The sequence below is a fragment of the Corvus hawaiiensis genome, chromosome 11, assembly GCF_020740725.1.
Source record: "Corvus hawaiiensis isolate bCorHaw1 chromosome 11, bCorHaw1.pri.cur, whole genome shotgun sequence".
NCBI lineage: Eukaryota > Metazoa > Chordata > Aves > Passeriformes > Corvidae > Corvus > Corvus hawaiiensis.
The window spans coordinates 19,954,101-19,973,231 of NC_063223.1; the positions used below are offsets into that span (position 1 = coordinate 19,954,101).

General features: G+C 44.9%; 1 protein-coding gene across 2 annotated transcripts in view; it reads right to left on the reverse strand.

Annotated features, from left to right (window-relative positions):
* RBM6 (RNA binding motif protein 6) overlaps positions 1-19,131 on the reverse strand; it is a 57,641-nt gene that overhangs the window by 20,230 nt on the left and 18,280 nt on the right. For both annotated transcript variants that reach the window (XM_048315495.1, XM_048315494.1), the window contains exon 6: positions 15,389-15,462. In XM_048315495.1, the coding sequence (XP_048171452.1) occupies positions 15,389-15,462 (74 nt within the window). The remainder of the gene's footprint in view (positions 1-15,388; positions 15,463-19,131) is intronic.

Genomic DNA, 19,131 nt, shown 5'->3' on the forward strand with positions numbered 1-19,131 from the left:
AAACCTTCAGTAAAATCTCACTTTGGAGCCTCCAAACAATGAGCTGACAGCTCTCCAGGTATTTCACCCCACAGGTCATGCTTTGGCAGCGACCGCAGGGACTCTGAAACCGCACGGAGATGTGGATGCGGCAACCAACATCACCATGGATTCCTGTGGAGGAATGTGCTCCAGCTCTTCCAGGGTGATGGCAGCAGCCGTCCATCCAGGATGCCACCATCCCTAGTCACAAGGAACACCATGAGTGCCTGACTCAGTGGAACTGCAATTGTTAGTGTCACCTTTAGAGATGACACACCTGGGGCGGCGCGCATCAGTTTTGGAACAGAACCAAGGCTCAGCTACCAAGCACCCAAACCCACAAGAAATAATAAGCCAAACTTTTCTTCTTGGCTACAACCCTGAGGCAGTGCAGGAGGTGCCTCCACCACAAGTGAACCATCTTCAGACCTCCTTTAACAGCTGGCTCATGCACAAACCAAACACCACTTCAGCTAATTATTTCCTTATATTGTTCATGGTCTGATTAAATGGAAAATATCTGTGCCATGAACTGAAAGGTTCAGGTATCCTTCTTACTGAGTAACAACCAAGTTGGAAGACTGATATGGTTCAACATGATAAAAAATTAACTGAAAATACCATTTATAAACAGATAAAAAACTGCATATGAAGATTATGACAAAATAACACTTTTGGGCAGCACAGCAAAGCAGTCACATTAAAATACCAGCATTAACCTCATTTACATGATGTTAATTCAGCCTTCTTATGCATATTTACTATAATTAGGATGGCTATCCAAAAATCAGTATACATCCATCATTTAAAAGTCATTTAAAATGATTAATGACAAGTGTTTATTGCCTTGGGAATGCTCAGACACTACCCCAGCAGGCAGTCTGGGAATGCAGTGGGTGCCCCTGGTCTCAGCAGCACTTCCCAGAATAAAAAGCTCTTACCACCCTCAGGGTATATTCCAGCCCTGACCTCCAAATGCACTGGGTGGCACAGCACAGGAGACAAGAGACTGACAGCACAAGCCGGGTTATCTAATTGGAACTACAAATCAGAATGTTTTCAAGTTCTGCTCCTATTTGAGTATGGATTAGAAATGCAGATTTAACAACCCCCAACTACCACACAATGCAAGTTACGTAATAGCATCCTATTCCACTGGCATGCACCATGCAGAGGCTGGGTGGGAGCTGGCAGGGAGAGCACAGGGCTCTCTCTCTTACAGGACTCACCTCCAAATTAGGCAGACAGGTGGGGTCAAACACCAAAGGTCTCCCTAACTATCCCCAGCTGCTCGTGAAATTGAGGAGGCAGCACCTTCCTGAGACAAAGCAGAGAGCCAACACCTGGGAGGATAAGAGACCAGCTGGATATATTTCAGAACAAGATCATCTCAGCCACAGAAACTGGCTTCTCATCCCCTGTTTTCCATATGCTGAAGTTTTTATCTCCGAACTCATCAGCAGCTGCTGTACAAGGGACTCAACTGTACAGAGCAACAGGCAGTACATCTGCTTACCTCTGACAAAAAGCAGATGAGAAAAGCTGTGAACCCACAAACCACAATCCATCTGTAATTAAACAGTTAGAAAATGGAGCGTGACATGGAGCTGAAGAAACAAGAGCAATCCAGGCTGCTGCAGGGTACTGCAGCAATCTGGCATTTCCTACAGCAAGAGTAACTACAAGCAAATTCCTCATGAGGTGGGATTTCCCCCAAGGCTCTCAGCCTCTTTCTCGAGTTCTCAAACCAGTTACAGCTCAGGGATTTCTTTTTATTGGCCTGATCTAGCAAGTGCATCCAGCACTCTGCTGCTGAGTGGCTGACAGCCAAGGCAAAAGACTCAAGATATACAGGGGAAAAGGATGGTTTGAAAAGTGGTGGATCTCTGAGGAACTGTTATATCACCAAATGGATCCAAACAACGTTGCTGTGTACTATTATTGCAGATTTCCATCAATACTAACACTGAGATAACAACTGACAACATAAACATTGTGTTAGTGGTCACCCAAAGAGCAGGATATTTGGCTCTTGGGCACTAGAGACACTCTGGAGCTGAAGAGCACGTGGCATCACCTTGAAGCATTTAGCAGCAAGGCATTTGTTTCAACAGCGATCCAAGGCTAACCAGCATGGCATGCTCAGGGTTCCTGGTCTTCAAGGTCAGCGGAGGCCTGAGACTGAGAGCCCAAAGCTGTCACCATCCATCCTGAGCTGACAGAACACTGCTTCAGGCACACCACTGATGGGCATGTTAAACAAAACTGGCACTAACACAGAACTGAGGCATTAGGAGGATAACTGAGAGAGTCCTAAAGATTCAGTAGCGAAATGTAACAGATTAAGATGCTATATAAGGATTACTTTATCCCAGATAACTCCCAGTACCTCTTTTTCAAACTCTTTTTTTTTTTTTCAAAACCCATTACCCACTAGCACTGGGACCATCCACCGTGCCACAAGCTTCCTTATCTATTTGCTCCCTCCTCAGGCCTCTCTTCCTGCCTGGTTATCCAGGCCATTTGTCCTTTAGCAGAAGGTGCCAGTCTGCATCCTTTAAGTACCTTATTTCCACAGACACCTCCAGTTTTCTTCCTACGATTTCTAAATTCCCTGGATACCAGCCATACTCCTTTTAAGCAAGTCCCAGTATCTTTCTACAGCTCACCTCCCCCCACTGATATCCTTTTCGCAAATACACACAGAAATTGCTTTTCAGACTATGCCAGCTCTCTACATTTTAATGCCTGAATTTTGAACTCCAATTCAGTTCCAAGTTAGGACTCTCAAAGTGTTTATCTTTTAAACACAGCATTTGCTCCGAGAGCACCAAAACGGTGGGCACAGGCAAGCTCCCTATTACAGCTCAAGGAAGAGTAACAGTGATGTGCCACAGCTTGGGAAAACACACAATGTGCTCAGGACCTCACATGCTCAGGGGCCAGCTTTGGGCAGCAGGTGATATTAATAGCTTTTGCATTTCACCCTTTAAGGAGATTGCAACACATCTGAAAGTTTTCTTTGATCCAGTGAAGCCAAGTGGACTTTCACCTGCCACTCAAGGCCCTAATGCATCCCTGCCTGGCTAATGCTGACCTCTAGCTTCCCTCACTCCTCTGAAGAGGGCACCTCTGCAGATCAGCTTATAGGATCACTGGGAAAAAGGTGGAAATTTTAAAATGAAAGCCCTTCCTTTACAGCATGAAGGAGTCAGAAGAAGATTTCTAGAGTCCAGACAGTGAGGATCTGGGGACAACAGCTCAAATAGGGACAAGTTCTGTGCTCTGGTGTTACTGGCTTCCACTCTACAGCTAAAGAGAAGCGTGGATGGTTAAGACCATATAACAGGCTAAGTGGAGGAAGCCATGCCTTTGAGTTTCTTTAACAGTTGGACTTGATCTTAAAGGCCTTTTCCAACCTAAATGATTCTAAGTCAAACACTTGCTTTCATGCTCAGAAAAGTATCAATCAGGTTGAATCCTCTATTGGAAAAATATATTTAAACTATCAAAACTTAAGAATATTTAAATATTTAGCATATTGAGTATCATGATTCATAGATGGCTCTAGGGAAGGGTCTGCATGGCTCTGCCTCATCAATATTCCTTGTCTTATCACGAGCTACTGCACGGACAACGTTTGAGTAACAGCTGCTTCACAGACTCCCCTCTCTCCCAACACAGGGGCTTCCCTTTCTCTCTCCAAAATGCTGCTCTACTGCCTGGAAATATTTTTCACTTTTTTTTTTTTTTTTTTAACATGGCCACCTTTTTCCTCAAAGGTCATCTCATCCCACCTCACTGTTAAACAATATAAAACTTAAGCACATTAGCACAATGCACTAATTCAGTCCAGGACCTTCCTGTGCACCTCCCTCAGGGATACTTTACCATTAGTAACGGCCATAAGGAAGCTGGGAAACAATGAGGAAACACCCAGCACCTTAATCATGGGTTTGAAGCACAAATATCAAAACCCTAAATCCCAGTGCAAAATCACGTTGGAAAAAAAGTTAGGCTGCAAAGCTCTGCCTCAAAGGGATAAATTTATTGCTGGAAAATTCAAGCAATTTAATTAAGCATTTAAAGACCCATGCCCACGAACAAGCGCATGTTCTTTCACTGGAGCATGTCCCTATGGGATTACACACCAATTCCAACACCTGCATAGTGAACAGGACTCAGGGTGCTCTGTGCAGCAGCAACTGTTTGCTAAAAACACACCAACTGTAATAGAGAAGGGTATGGTCCAGAGGCTCCTCCAGACACACCTCCAAACTCCCTTCTCCGGCACTCGGAGCCTGCCCTGGCAGCGCTTTCTCTGTAGCCAATGCTCAGGCAAGCTCCCTGCAGGACAGTCTCTCTGCTGAAAGCAAAAGACCCAAAAACCCTGGGAAGAGGAAGCACCTCTGACGAGAAGAGGGTTTTGCCCTTAGAGACATCATTTCTCAAGATCCCTAAATTCCCAGTAAATGACAAAAGTGGGTGTCTGATACTCACTCCCACAGGATAAAAGCCCTGCCCTTTGCCACCAGCAGTGCAACACTTAACCTGTGTCATCCCAATGATGATTCTCAGCATATCACTGTGACCTTGAGGTGGCCTGTCCAAAAGCTATATCCAGATCCTTAATGGTCCCACCTGGACAGAACCAGAAGGCACCTGGCCCACCTTCAGGCTGTCACCTGTACGGATTTCTGTGTCTGAGCAGGTGCTGCCTCCTGAGAGGTCTTCTTAGGAGTTGATTTGGAAAACAGCTGCTTCAAGCTCTTGGGTCAGTATTTGCCAAGAAACCTGGCACAGCATGAGAACAGTTACCCAAGCCCTTTGGAGGGAAATGATTTTTCCCTGCCAGCCTGGCTTGGGTGCAATGTAACACTAGTGGGTGTCACAGCTCCCTGTGGGACCCAGAACCTCCTCTTTGACAAGGCACTGAGGTTTAAAAGGTTCATTCAGGCAACTGCACTGCACAACAGAGGTAAATTCAGATCTTTCCTTCCTGGTCAGTTCCCAGAACTGCTGAAGAAAGGAATTCAGTGCCTTGTCAGGATGCAGAAGTAGACTCTCCAGGCGCTGAGGCTCTGGTGGCTGATCTCAGCTCTTTGGGAGAGTAGAGCCAGAGAGGTGAGTGTGCAGGACAGCAGTTCCTCTGATAACCCTGATACCAAGGAAGGAAAAGAACACAGATCCCTGTTGTGTCAGAAGTGCCTCAGCATGGCTAAATTCCTAAGGGATTGGGAAGGGGAAACAGCATGCACAGGTATCTCTTTAAACTGTCAGATAAGCTGCACAGTAGGGGGTGGCTCAGATATTGTCACTGGAACCCCCTGTAGGACTTTAATACCTCGGGATTTAATACCTGGTGGCTCAGGACAGAGACTGGCCTGTGCAGACTGAGGGCAGCCAGGCACAGGTACTGCCTGCAGCTCCCTGTGTGCTGCTCACCTCTCTGCAGCAAGCACTGGAGCACCAGAGAGGTGATGCTTTCAGCTGCTCCTCTTAGAACCAGATGGATCAATCATTTGCCTGTCATTAGAAGGTGTGTGTGAAACTTTCTGGAATTCACTTCTTACTTTTAGTGATGGGCCCAGTACACACTGGAAGGAAGAAAAAGAGATGAGCTGAGTTAATGGAATGGACAGAGGAGGCAGCAGTGACAGCAGACACGCACTGGTCCCACACGAACCAGGCACAGAACAACAGCTTGTCAGGGGAAAAAAAAAATCCACACCACCTCAGCACTCCTCTCCAGTGATATCACAGCTTGGGAAGAATCAATCAGGCTTTCAAAAATTTAAGGCTATAAACGGTAAAATACCTTAGTCATCATATCATTAATGTACAGCTTTGGACCATGAGAAAGCTTCTTAGTGAGACTTCTCAACCTGGTACTAAGTGTATGAAAATACAGCTTGGAATTCTTAAGACTTAAAATTACGTTCTCTGTTAACTCTGCTCCTGAGATCCTTGATGGAAAAGTACATCAAATGTTTGCTCGGGCTTTAAATGCCATCCTGGCTCAAATCTGGTTCATGAAGCCCATCTGAATATTGCTAATTTCCTGGTTAGACATGGACTGTACATCACAAAAAAACTAAGATTTCCCCTGTTGTCTATGAAAACAGGAGAAAATTACTTTCATTCTCTTGTTCTAAAGTCAGTTTCAGAGTTTTAAATACTTAAATCTCATGTTTACAGCTTTACAGTTTTGACCCTCATTAAAAATGTAATTCCTTACATGACAGACTTTATTTTAGACCCCTGTCCTTCAGAAGCTGTTTGTTCATTCTGTGGAAGGCATAACTAACTGAACTTATAGGCGGCCTGAAGCCATGGAGATGCAGGAAGACACTTGGATGCAACATCTGGTAGCTGTCAACACATACACATGGTGCAACAGCACCACAAAATAAACCTTCAGGCAGAATGCTCCTTTACATCTGACAGCTTTTGTTCTGCAGAAGCCAGGAAGAACTTTCCACCTCCCTCCTGTGTCTCCTTGCACAAAACAGCTTCAAGATTTTCCCACACAGCCCTCTTCTGGGAGCAACTGTAGCCAGGATTCAGGAAGTTGGTCACACAGTGGTATCGAGGACATGCGAGTGGCTGTCCATTTCACATGTTCCCCAATACGATGGAAGAAGAAATTCCCCCCCTAATGGGAGAGGACTGGGGAAGCTGGTGCCTTTCCTCAGCAGTGCAGAGGGATTTGCCTGCCAGCACTCTCAGTGCTCTTTCACCTCATGTGTTTCCTGGTCCTGCACAGATGCAGAATGACAGCAAAGCTCCTGATCCCGTAGCACACAGTGTTTCTCGTGCTCTCCATAGGTATTAAAGCTTTAATAAGAGCCTAGAAAGTGCCCTGTGGCTTGCAGGGGAACGGGGTGGATAATAACTCTGTGTCCTCCTGTGCTAAATACCTGTTTCCTTGTTGCCTGTGATTGATGGATAATGACACAATAGCCCACTTAGGCGTGCCGCCCCCATTTTCCACTGTAATAATTTCATTTCTAGACAAGAACATTAACAACCCAGTTACAGTCAAATGGAAACAGAAATTCACAAATAAAAGTTGCTGACTGCCAGCGCTTTGATCTTGCATCTTCAAACTTGAATCTGAATTTGATATTTCACTCGTGCGAGTCTCACAACCCGAGCAGAAAACAGCAAAATTCAATGTACTCCTTTTGAATGAACCCCAATTCCAGGTAGCCAAACTTCCGTTATTTAAATTGAAAAGGTTCAATACAAACTCAGCTGGGAAGAAAACAGACTAAAATCCACATCTGAAGGGAATTCCAGCTCTCTCTCACTGTCAAAACCACAGATACACAAAAAACATACATAATTTCTACAGAAGGGTAGGCAGACCATCTCTTTGAAGAGAAGGAAGCAGTGCTTCTGCCTTCCTCCTTAACACCAGGGAGTGTGCAGTTTGACATTTTTTTCCACCTTTAGAGTCAACCTTTTACGTTCCTGTTCCAGCAATCCAACACCAACAGTGCATCAAGTAACGGAAAAGCAATCACTGCTAGGATAGCACAAAAGCATGAACGAACAGTTCTGAGGCTGAAGCTCACAACGACGACTCATCAAGTGAAAATTGCAACATTTTGGTGTGCTCCCACTTATCAAAACAGTCCAGATGGAGTCCTAGCATTATAATTTGGCTCATATGCTTGTAAAACATATCTGGTGTTCCCCTCGACATTGCTGAATCGGGCTGAGGACTCCTTGGACTCAGCCCAACAATTTATGTCATCTCGTTCTCAGTGGCGGGTCTTGTACAAACTATTATGGCAAAACCATGACAGAAAATGGTCTCACTCTGGAAATGAAAAGTTGTGGTTCATTCACTGAGATGTCCTGATTCATGTAAAGTGAACTGGTCCAGACATTTCCCCCTCACTGCCTGCCCATCTCCCTTAAGACACTCCAGTCGTATCATCAGCACCGTCCACTTCTAAGAGTCCAGAGGGAATTTCGGAGAGTGCAGCCACAGTTTGGTTAGTCACCAGCTTACTTAGAGGATGACTTCAAAAGCATCAAAGCAAATTAGTGGCATCAGTCCTACTACTTTCATATAGGAGCTTGATCAAGGGATTTTACATCCTAATCCAAAAATCTCCTTCAGACCATATACACAATCTATCAACTGCAGCACCACACAATCTATCCTACACCTGATTTACCATGTTCCTTTGAAGCACTTTGAGGCTACAAGATACATACCTTCCAAATGGTTACACAGGGATATATTTAGAGTTTCTACAGATCTTCACAGAAAATCAACTAATGATGAATGCAAACCCTATAAAAAACATACAGTCTGTGAGAAAGAGCAGCCAGCAGTAAACCATTGTTCTTTAAGGTGAAACTGCACCTATGTGTAGCATCTATGACTAAGATTTCCCCACTGGCACACAATTATTCCATTAACACATTAGGAGGAGAGGACCTGACAGCTACAGAGACAGGGTGCCATCTGTATCCTGCCCATGCATCCAAAGATTACTTCAAATCTTTCCTAGCTCAAGGCAAGATCTCACCTAGAAATGAATTCAAAGGATGAGTGTTCCAGATGCCTCTCACTCAGGAAAATGCTTTGCGTATTGAAAATGACCAAACCAAAGCTATTTCTTAGGGAATGCTCTGCCAATGAGTCCTCTAGAACACAACTTTAGCCCTATGGAAGGGGTAGAAGCAGACTTATCCATGGTACACACTGCACTTTGCATGCACAAGCAGGAAGTTTTCAAGTACCCCCATTTTTACAACATCAGTGCCGGGTATGACCAAAGGTCCAGCTGTCCCATGGTGGTTCCTCACTTTGAGCCACCAGTGCAGGGAGTATCCAACCTTTTCCTGCCCAGCAGCTGTGAGTGATGCAGCACAAGTACTGATAGATCACATCACATGGACAATCAGAGAGGACTGGACACCTAACTTGTCACTCACTCACAAATTAAGTTATCTAAACAAATTTCAGGAAATCACAATTATTCCCTCCAGCTCCTGGCATTGTAAACAGAACATCTAACCCAACACAGAACAGTTTGGTTAACAAGACGTTTATGATCTATAGGGAAAAAATGGTTATTTCAGAGTTACATCATCACACAGATTTGTAAATGTCAATGGGCAAAAATTTCCAACAAACTCATCACCAGAACAGAAATGCAGGGGCCAGAGGGAGAGCAGTTTCATTTTAGAGGAGGGTAGGGAGTGATGCTTTATGTGAAACAACCTATTTATACAGCAGCCCAAGCCAACCTCAGCACACAGAATAGATAATTCTGTAATATACAGCAATATTTGAGTCCTGAGATAACCCTGCTGGGCCACACATCCCCAGCAGCAACCAGAGATACTGCAGAAGTTCTACTTAAGCATGTGCTGCATGCTCCAGGCAGCTCACCCAGAAGCTGTCCTCTGGGACAATCCCATTCCAGAGCAGCAGCTCAGCAGCAGCAAACACATACAGTCCCCACCACATGGGTAAGGTGAGGCTGAAGGAAAAAGGAGGACAGGATTTTGGAATACGAGCAGGGAAGTGGAAGGACATGGCAAGCTGGGAATCACACAAGTAGAGCAAGAAGATGCAGCTTCACAACTCTTCTAGTGAAAAGTGAACTTATTTTAAAACACATTGGGTAGCATGATTTGCTTCTTGAGGCAAGGCAGGACAGAGCTGCCAAGAAGGAGGTTGTAGTTTTTTTATCTGGGTAGGGCTGGAGAAAACACATTGATGGGAAGCTACTATTGGCTGAAAGAAAGAGTGTGTGAAGTCTCTGGCAGAAGATCTCTTACAACCTTCTGTGCCAAAGGAAGAGGGACTAAGAGGATTCACACGGCTTGGAGAGCTGAGATGACACAAGATGTTGAGAAGACAGAAGAGAAAAAGGTCCAGAGAAATATTTTCAGTACTTTTTGGCAGTTACGTTTTACAACAAAAGCCACCTTTCTCTGCACATGGAAGGTCTCTGCAGCATGCAGAGATTAAGCCAAACAGGCAGTGCATTTATCACAGCTTCACTGCAGGATACACACATGTACACCCACGCACCCAGCCCTGTCACAGGTCACTGCAGGCAGATGTAACTGCTTCTTCACAGGCAAATGTCTGCCCAGCTCTAGGAGCTTCCCACTGCAGGCTTCCATACTAATCTCAAAAGCTTACAACTCCAGTTAAATGCCAGTATGATGCAGTGATTAGTGAGACACACAAGGGAATGAAAAAATTATTGACTCAACATGTCAAGCCTCTGTGATGTAAGAACAGGGTGAGCTCGTGACAAGGTCACACACTGAATCAGACACAAAAAAAACCCAAATCAGCTCTGCTGCCTGGAAATCCACTCATCCACTAGCCTGCGGAGAGAACTTTCCATATGTCAGGTGGCTCATAAAAATTCCTCCACAATGTGCATGTTTCCCAAACCATTAGGATGTTTACAGAAGAAACTGCCTAGGTATACAAGCCTTCCCTCACTCCAAGTGGAAGACTCCAAAAGCTGATTCTAGAAATCCACACAGTCAAAAGCAGGACAGGCCTCATGGGGGTGAGGGAGAGCAGGGGAAAAAAGAGGTGTGCTAATGATACAACCTGAGCAAAATCCAATATGCAACAAGAGAAGCAAAGATAATGTCAGCTATGAATCCAAGAAGGACAGATCAAAAAAAGCTGGCCATCTCCAGCACCCTTAGCCTAACACACAAATGGATTTCAGTGTATTTGTGGACATGCTGCCACCACCCTCAACTGCAGGTTAAAGCTAAAGAGATGCAGTAACATTGTCAAGTGAATAAATGATGGATACCAGACAGCCCATGAAAATGCATTTGAGGCAGGTGTCATCTTCCATTATAGGAGGAATCTGCCAGATTCTAGAAAAAAAAATGCCAGACTCCACAATTAGGCACATTCTACCAAAAGGAAAGCAATTATTTTTGATGCTTGGACACACATTTTCTCTTAAAAATTGTAACACACTCCTTGCATCAGAGGCTTCAATAAATACTCCAAGGCTACAGGTCACAGGAGAAGTTCCATTCTCAGGATAACCACATGCTCCTTCTCTATTTAATTAGGAAGCTACACAGAGTTGTGGCTTGTTACTGCAAATGTTTTCAGGACAGAAAGTCCTAAGTTTTGCTTGCTTGTCACAGCATCTTGTGGATTTTAACACCAACAGCTACAGTGAAAAGCCTGTGAAATCTGATCTGCACCAGAAGCTCTGTTCACACAGAATACAGAAAGGCACTGCAGTGAATGGATACAGGGGAATGGGCTCAGAGCTGGAGAAACACACAGTTGATGTTTCTAGTTGTACAGGAGTGGGACATGCTCAAGTGAGCACCCACAAAATCCAGTAGGAATCCCTCTTACCCTCTCCAGTAAAAAACAAGCACAGAATGGAGATATTGCCGTGCTCAGCAAGCTGAACAGGGACAGCACTGCAGGGAAACTGCTCTGACATGTGCTGGTCTCAGTGCAGGAAGGCATAAGAGCAGGTCTTGAACAACCACTCCAGCACACGCCTGGAGACCTGCACACTAATTTACAGTGTATGAATTCTTACAAGTTCATGCTATAGCTCTCCTCTTGTCCTCTTTCTTAAGAAACAGGAGGAAAGGATTACAAAGTTGTTAGTTACTAGCAACAAAAGCTAGGAAATATTCATGCAGCCACTGTTGCTAAGTTTGAGGCCTAAGAGGATTTGCCGACAATACTACAGAGTCAGTTGAGACAAACCATTTGCTCCTGAGCTTAAAAAACCCCTCTTGCTTCCATATGTATAACAACCAGCTCCATCTCAGTGAAAACAGTAAAATATGCAAGCAGCAGAGACAGGCTCCCTCCATTTCTCCTCCTCCTGCCTTTATGACACACAACAGTACACAAAGGGTACTTCATTTCCCACCTGATTTTCTCACACCAAGTAACATGCTTGTTATGTCTGTTCTCTTCTACACATGAAGGAGGAATGCAAAAAGATCCCATGCCTACAGAGAAGAGCAGCCATGGGATGTATTCCCAAAGTTTCTTCCAAGAAGCCAACCTGGTGCCCTCAGACAGGAACACTACTACACCAGGGGCTACGCCAAAGAAACACCGAATGCCACACCACACCCTTTCAAAAATGAGAATAAAGAAGGGAAAAATTATTTAGGAGAAATCATGTGACTTAGCAGACAGAACCCCCGCTTTCCACTCAAAATAACTTTCTCCCCAACAGAAAAGCAGCTCCTCACAGACAGAAAAGAGGTCTCACACAACTTAAGTGACAGCCACCGTGAAACAAAAGGCCACCAGGAGCATCACCAGCCATGAGGCTGCTACAAGGGCTGGACCCAGGCTCTGCACAACAAATCCACAGCTCATCTGCCCTGCCGGGGCAGAGCCCCCCAAAGCCAGTGGGAGAGCCAGCACCTGGCACCTCACTCACCCAGCCCTGTGCTCAGCACCTCCACACCGGGCATAAAAGAGACCCAGCACCTTTCATGCATATTAGGTGGGACCTTGGCACTAGAGTAAGTTGCCAATGCAACAATTAACAAGTCAAAGCAATTATTAAGGGGCTTGTTGTCATTACTTTAGCTGTGGCAGTTAATACACATGGAATAAAATGCTCCTGCAAAATTAGGGCAACACAGAAGATGGGTGTTTCCTTATCACAATATATGTAACAGAAAAGCCCCCTCAAATCTCAGCAGTCACATACACATGCTAAGATTTCCTGAATGGAGGGAGTTGAACCTGGTAAATCTGTAGTTTGCAAATCTGGCAATGATCTTAAGTGGGTGCTGGTGTGTGTCAAGTAAAAGAAAGGGATTTCACAATATCAGAATTATACAATATAGGGATGTAGCAAATTGTTCTTCAGGCAGGGGCAGTTCAACAGGCATTAAGCAGCATCAAAAATGCTGGTTTTGCACAAGCTATTTATTCCCAGCCTGCAGATGCCTGAGAAAGAGGCAGGTTGACTAGTGAGGGACCAGCATGTCACTTGCTATTTATGTTCTCACAAGTGACTGAATTTGACAGGGACAGTTGATAACCTTCTGAAAATAACTGAACTATCAAAGAATCTGTGTCTTAGCTAACACAGGTTTTTGGTTTTGCAGCTTGCAAAAATGCAGACTCTCAGTCTAAGGAGATGATCTTGCAACTCTGCCCTGGAAGTCATTGAAGTGAAATATCTGTTCTCTAGGGACAATTCGTAACTCCCTTTCTGAAGATCTCTATTTGTCTCTTACTGAGAATTTAAAAGTCACCTATTTCCCTTGCAGTATGTCAGGTACAAATCTTGCTAGGTTTTTTTATTTAGGTAATTAGAAGGGGTCTTTTTCATGTTCAATCAAAAGCAGATTAGACAAATTAATCTATATGGGGCAATCCAGAAGTTACAGCTCTCCTGACCAAATGCATATAGCTTGGGTCATCCCAAACCCCACATTTCTAACTTCATTAGTTACTAACTACTGTAGGTCTACTAAAGTATGATGAAGATAGGCATATGGAGGCTTGGGAGATGATCCCTTCCAAGTACTCCATCTTCCAGCTTTCCTCTGCACACACACAGAGCCAGGTATAGCAGGAAGAAAACTGCAAGACTTTCATACCCTGTCTGTTTTTAGCACATGCCAGGTGTGCATGGCTGGGACGTCAACTCCTGTCGCTAGGAGGGCTCTGGCAGCACCCTGCCTGAGTTTTGGAAGGGAGCCACAGGAAAACATTCCCCAGCCTGAATGGCTGCTGTAAGGGCTGCTGGGGAGGTCAGTGTAAGCAGCAGTGGAACACCAGCCAGAGCTTCTTCCCATGCACGTGTGTGCAGTGATTTACTGGGCACCTGCAGGCACTCAATTCAGTTTAAGGATTGGTGCCTACAGGCTCTCTGCTGCAGCACTGGACCAAACCTGATCAAGTCAAAACACCTGCCCAATTCTATATACTCCAAATGGGAGAAAGGGCAGAACAGGCATCAACAATCAGAACCAGAGGGATTCCAAAATTCCCAGATACTTGGAAATTGCTCTTGCGTAGGAAGACGTTATTTCATGTGAGAGAATATGGAGAGGCATTTGGTTAAAAGGAGTGTCATCTATAATTATAGATTCCCCAATGACAACAAAATAAATTGGGAATTGTAGAAACACTGAAGGGGAAATAAAAGTTGTCACTGATGGTAAAAGTAATAATTAATTCTGGAGCCTTCTCTCTCTCTGCTCCTCTACACCACCTCGGTGGGAATGTGCCAGGTTCTTTCCCAGCAACAGAATTATTTCTGTAAAACATTTTTGTAAGTTGCAATACCTCTGTAACTGAAAATAGAGGCAAATGCGAGCGCTTAGTGGGACCTTTGAAACCCCAGCTGTGAAGACTCATTAACTGTAAGTACATTTTTGCAGATGCACAGCTCTGAATCTGACTCATAACTCTCCTCCCATGACAGCAAGACCCAGGATTCAGGTAAAAAGGCTTATGATAATTGATATGGATTCTTACTCAGGCAAATTAGGAGGCAGAAAGCAGCAAAGAGGAGACTTAAGGGATATGGTGAAGGAAGAGGGATCAATCGTTTAGTTGGCTCTGTTGAGGGACCCATCACTTGTGGTTCCGAGGCACAAGGAGGGCAGTGTGAGATGGGAATCTATGCTTTATGTAACAAATTTTATGCATCTTGCTCTTGTATCGTGGACAACAGCTCTAGCTTCAAATACCAGCTCAGAAAAAAGGCCTCTCTTGAATAGTTACTGGGGATTTCAGTCATTTTGTCCTTTAAGGGCTGGAAATGTTCAGGTTTACCAGGCTCAACTGTACATAGGGTAGTCCTTGTGTCTGCAGCTCCGGGTTGCCAAAGGACAGGATAGATATGGGGGAGATGCATAATTAAGCATCTCTCCCACACGTAAGGCATATGGCAAAGTGGAGCACTCCAGTCACAGTTGACTCAGAGCTGCACACGAGGGTACGCACCTACAGTCACATGTGCATGTGTGTGCACGAACAGCCGGGGGAAGCATTTACTGCCAGCACAGCTCTTCCCGACTGCATTTCAGTGAGTACAAAAACAGCAGGGTCAAAACCTGCATTAGGAGTCTGTCAGCCACCAGCCTCTGACTCCAGCCAGTGTGCTGACACACACGAGGGAGGAGGGCAGACCACTTGGTGTCCAGCAGCTCTTTCCCACTGGCATTTCTAAGCCTGATACAAGACTCTGGTAACAGCAACATTTAAACCGTGGTGTTGTGTATTATGCAAGAACAGCTCTTCCTTCACAAAAACCTCATTGGCTTTCCACCACCCCACCAAAAAAAAAAAATTAAAAATCTTCTAGCAGCATTGACCGAATTGTAAAGCAACCTGGTTGGCTTCCATGCATCCGATGGCCTCTTCCAAGAGTGAAAACTCCACGCAGACATAGCCATAGTCGTAACCTGGGGACAGCATTTAAATACAGACGGGAGTCATGTTAGTGCCTTGTCATAAAGAAAGCCACATTAAATATTCAATTTCCCTTTCCCTCCAATGACAAGCCCTCTAACCACCACCCCTCTACTTCAGAATGAAAAAGAAAGAAACCAGGGACTAGCTGGATGATGATTAACTGTGCAGTTTACCATGAATGTTAATAGTACAGTGTTCCCACTTTCCCTTACACAACCCAGTGACAGTCACACTCTTTCTTAGGGCAAGAAATAATTGGTTTGCTGTTTGCTTTTTTTTAAGTCATGGTGACTTTCCATTGCCAGTTTCACATTTTGTGCTACCTTGGAGGCAGCACTCTCTAAAGTAAGTGTTGATAAATCATTTCCAAGTACCTTGCTGCAGATGTATTTTACACGAATAGCCAGCATTTTAATTGGGCAATATTTCAGAAAGAACTAACGCAATTCCTTTGCCTTTGCTATTTTTCTTTCAACACCTGCTTACTTTTTGAAGTCCAATCCCTTGCATTATGAAAAAGTACAGCTGAGCAGGAATGAGAACTCCAACTTTCTCATTTTGGTATAGATGTCATTGCACACATAACAAGAGGGTGTGGAAGCTTTTAAGTTTAGATCCAAGAAACTAGAGAGCCTTTACTCCTCTCTCTCCTCAGAAAGCTGTCATCTCAGTCACGGCAGAATGGACCCACTGATTTAACTGTACTCCAGTCACCTGCACTGAAATATTATGTCCCAAAGTGCAGAGTGAACACTACAGAATCTAAGACCAACTCAAGATCCATCCCTGATGTTGAAACTATATCCAAGAACTGGAGCGCTGAGGAACAACCTAAAGTCACAGCCTCACTCTTCACACATCAAGGCCACCACACTCCAAAACAGTACTTTCCAGATGATCATGGGCTGAGGTGCTCCTACATGGGCACAAGAAGTGAGAGGGCTTGGCTCCCTCCTCCTGCTGCCCTTTAGGCTGGTTTGGAGTGAGAGGAAAGCTGGTCTGCACGTGATTTGTGCCATTTTAGGCACCTAGCTGTCCTGGTGAAGAGCTCGTCTTCCCTCCTACTAAAGATGCACATCTCAGCTCTGGTATCCTCAAACCAGGTACATGCATCTGGCTCCTACTGCTTCAGCCCCTCACCTTCCACAGGAAGGTAACTGCATGCATGCTTCCCTCAGGCAAGTCATTCCAGCCTTCTGGAAAACAGCCCCCATCTCCCTCAAGCCAATGCCTAAGAACATTTGCTGCACTCTCTAGTTTTTCCTTCTCTGTCACTTTACCATTTTGGTAGTTTACCACATCAAAGACAGGACCACACAAAACTATTTCACCATCAAACCCTACTGATTTTCTTTATCTTTTTTTTTTTTTATTCTGGAAGCTCTTTGCACGCTGTTCTAACAACACAATCCTGACTTTGCACCTTTGCCTTTAATAACAAGACTCCAATTTGAATCTAGCCCTCTTCCACCTCACAGAGGAATTTATTCCCCTTTCCCATATTATTTTAGTCAATATAATTATGCTAAAGGGAAATTTATCAATCTGTGTGCTTTTCAGCTCAGTGGAAGATGCAGTCCAGCAGCACAACATCTGTGGTGGAAGGCAGCTAAAGCCACTTGACACTCTTACATCAAGTGGGCACCTGGAATGAGAGGTGTGGTTTCAGCTGGCAGGATTGACAGAACCAAACTGATCCAGCTGTTCCCATAGCATCCATTCTGCTCTGCAGCACAGCCACACCGGATCACATTTTGAAAATGAAGGAGAACTCCTCTCTGCAGAAGGCAGCTGCTCTCCAGAAGCAGTGCTGCCCCTTGCTGGGAGACTGCTCTGCATTCCGGGCAGACACCTCTGCTACTCCATGCACAGTGTGCAGCCTCACGTGGTACATTTTAAAGCCTTACTCAAATCCAGAACTCTCGAGTCACTTCTTTCCCTTCTGTTTAGAAAAGGGCTGCATGAATGATATTTGTCAGCCCATAAGGCTCCTGATTCCCCTTCAGAGAGGATTTCTGAAAGCTGCTGTAATCAGCAAGGCAAGATCAGAGCCCTATCTTACTTTCATGTGTAAGAGATCTCGTGAGAGACACAAAGCAAGACTGCAGAAGTTTTCATTCTATTTGCTCTGCAATAAGAGGACGTTTACATCCCAGTCCTCATGAAGGGAATGAGTAGTTTAGACATGGATTTAATCCAGCATGACACAACTGAGAGCACAAGGCTGAATGTTATATGGAGATACGAAAGCTCAGACGCTCGGAGGAATATACGCCAGAAGACCATTCCAAGCATTAGATGGAGACAGTTAAGGGGAAGCCCAGCACATTTCTCCTTCTGCACTTTCCCCACCTCTGCTCTCCCCCACCGAACTCATAAACATAGCAGCAATAACATGTACAAAAACAATAACCATGGCCCCATATCCTGCCAAAATGCAGCTCCAGGCCAGACATTCAGCTCTTGTGGTCGGCTCGCAGAGGGACGCAGCGTTCTGGAATTCACTACAAGCTGTCCTTGCACAGACAGCACCAAAGTAGTGATGCAGGAAGAGAGCAGCCTGGAGCCACTTGCTGAAAACCACTGCTTAAGATGTGTGGGGGCTTGACACTTTTCCCCTCCCCCAGATCCAGAGCTTTGCATGGATCTGACAAGCACGCTCAGGATGTGAGAACTACGGAGTAACATCAGCCTTGGGCGGCACACCACCCCTGCTCTGCCCCCCTGCCCCCAGCTCCTCCACAGCATCCTTCCATTTTACACCATGGCAGGGAGGTGACTGAAATGGAAGCCAGTGGAACAGTGGCACTACACCTTCAAAACACAACAGCAGCTGATTTTTTCACCATTTGCAATAATCACATTACCCAGAGAACACCACTTGAAACAAAACCAAGTGGCTCAAGGCTGGTTCTTAAGCAGGAGCAACTACAGAGGCTCCTGCCACCAACCATTGTGCCTCTTCCCTGCCTCCTCCATAGGGCTGGTCCAGCTCTGTGTGGCAGCTGCTGACTTGGATATTTTTGTTTCCGAAACCTTCACACAGTCTGCCTGTCACAACGCCAACAATTTAGGTGCTGTTACCAGAGGCAGGAATTGGGATTTTGATGGAGGGATAGGGCCAGGCACCTAATGGCAAGAACTGGTTCCATAGGAAGTGCTCCCCTGTGAGTGAAAGCTCTTGGGACACTCTCTGGTATTCTTCAAGTCAGAGCAGTAAAACCAAAGCAATCAAACCAGCAAAGCAAAACCACTGCTGAAGAACAGCATGGTGTTTTTTGACTCAAAGAGGCCTAACTTCACATGCAAGGTTTCACATGAAGATATAAATGCTGGTATCTTCACCTACTGATTAGTACAATACTACACTTCCAGGATCCACAAGAAATTAGAATGGAGTAATGATTTGCAGAAGTATATATGATCAACATAGACTCTGTCAAAAAGGAAAGAAATCTTTGTGTGGTATTTTCCCCACACAACCTCTGAGCATGCTGCAGCACAGCTACACTGTCCAAATGATCTTTCCAACAGGAACACTTGAACTCGCCCAGATTTTGGCCCTAGCACAGCCATAAAACATGCATGTCCTCATCTCCCCCCATGTTTTAGGTCAACTGTGCAAAAGGACTCTTGTACCTTATTTAGCTACTTCCTTT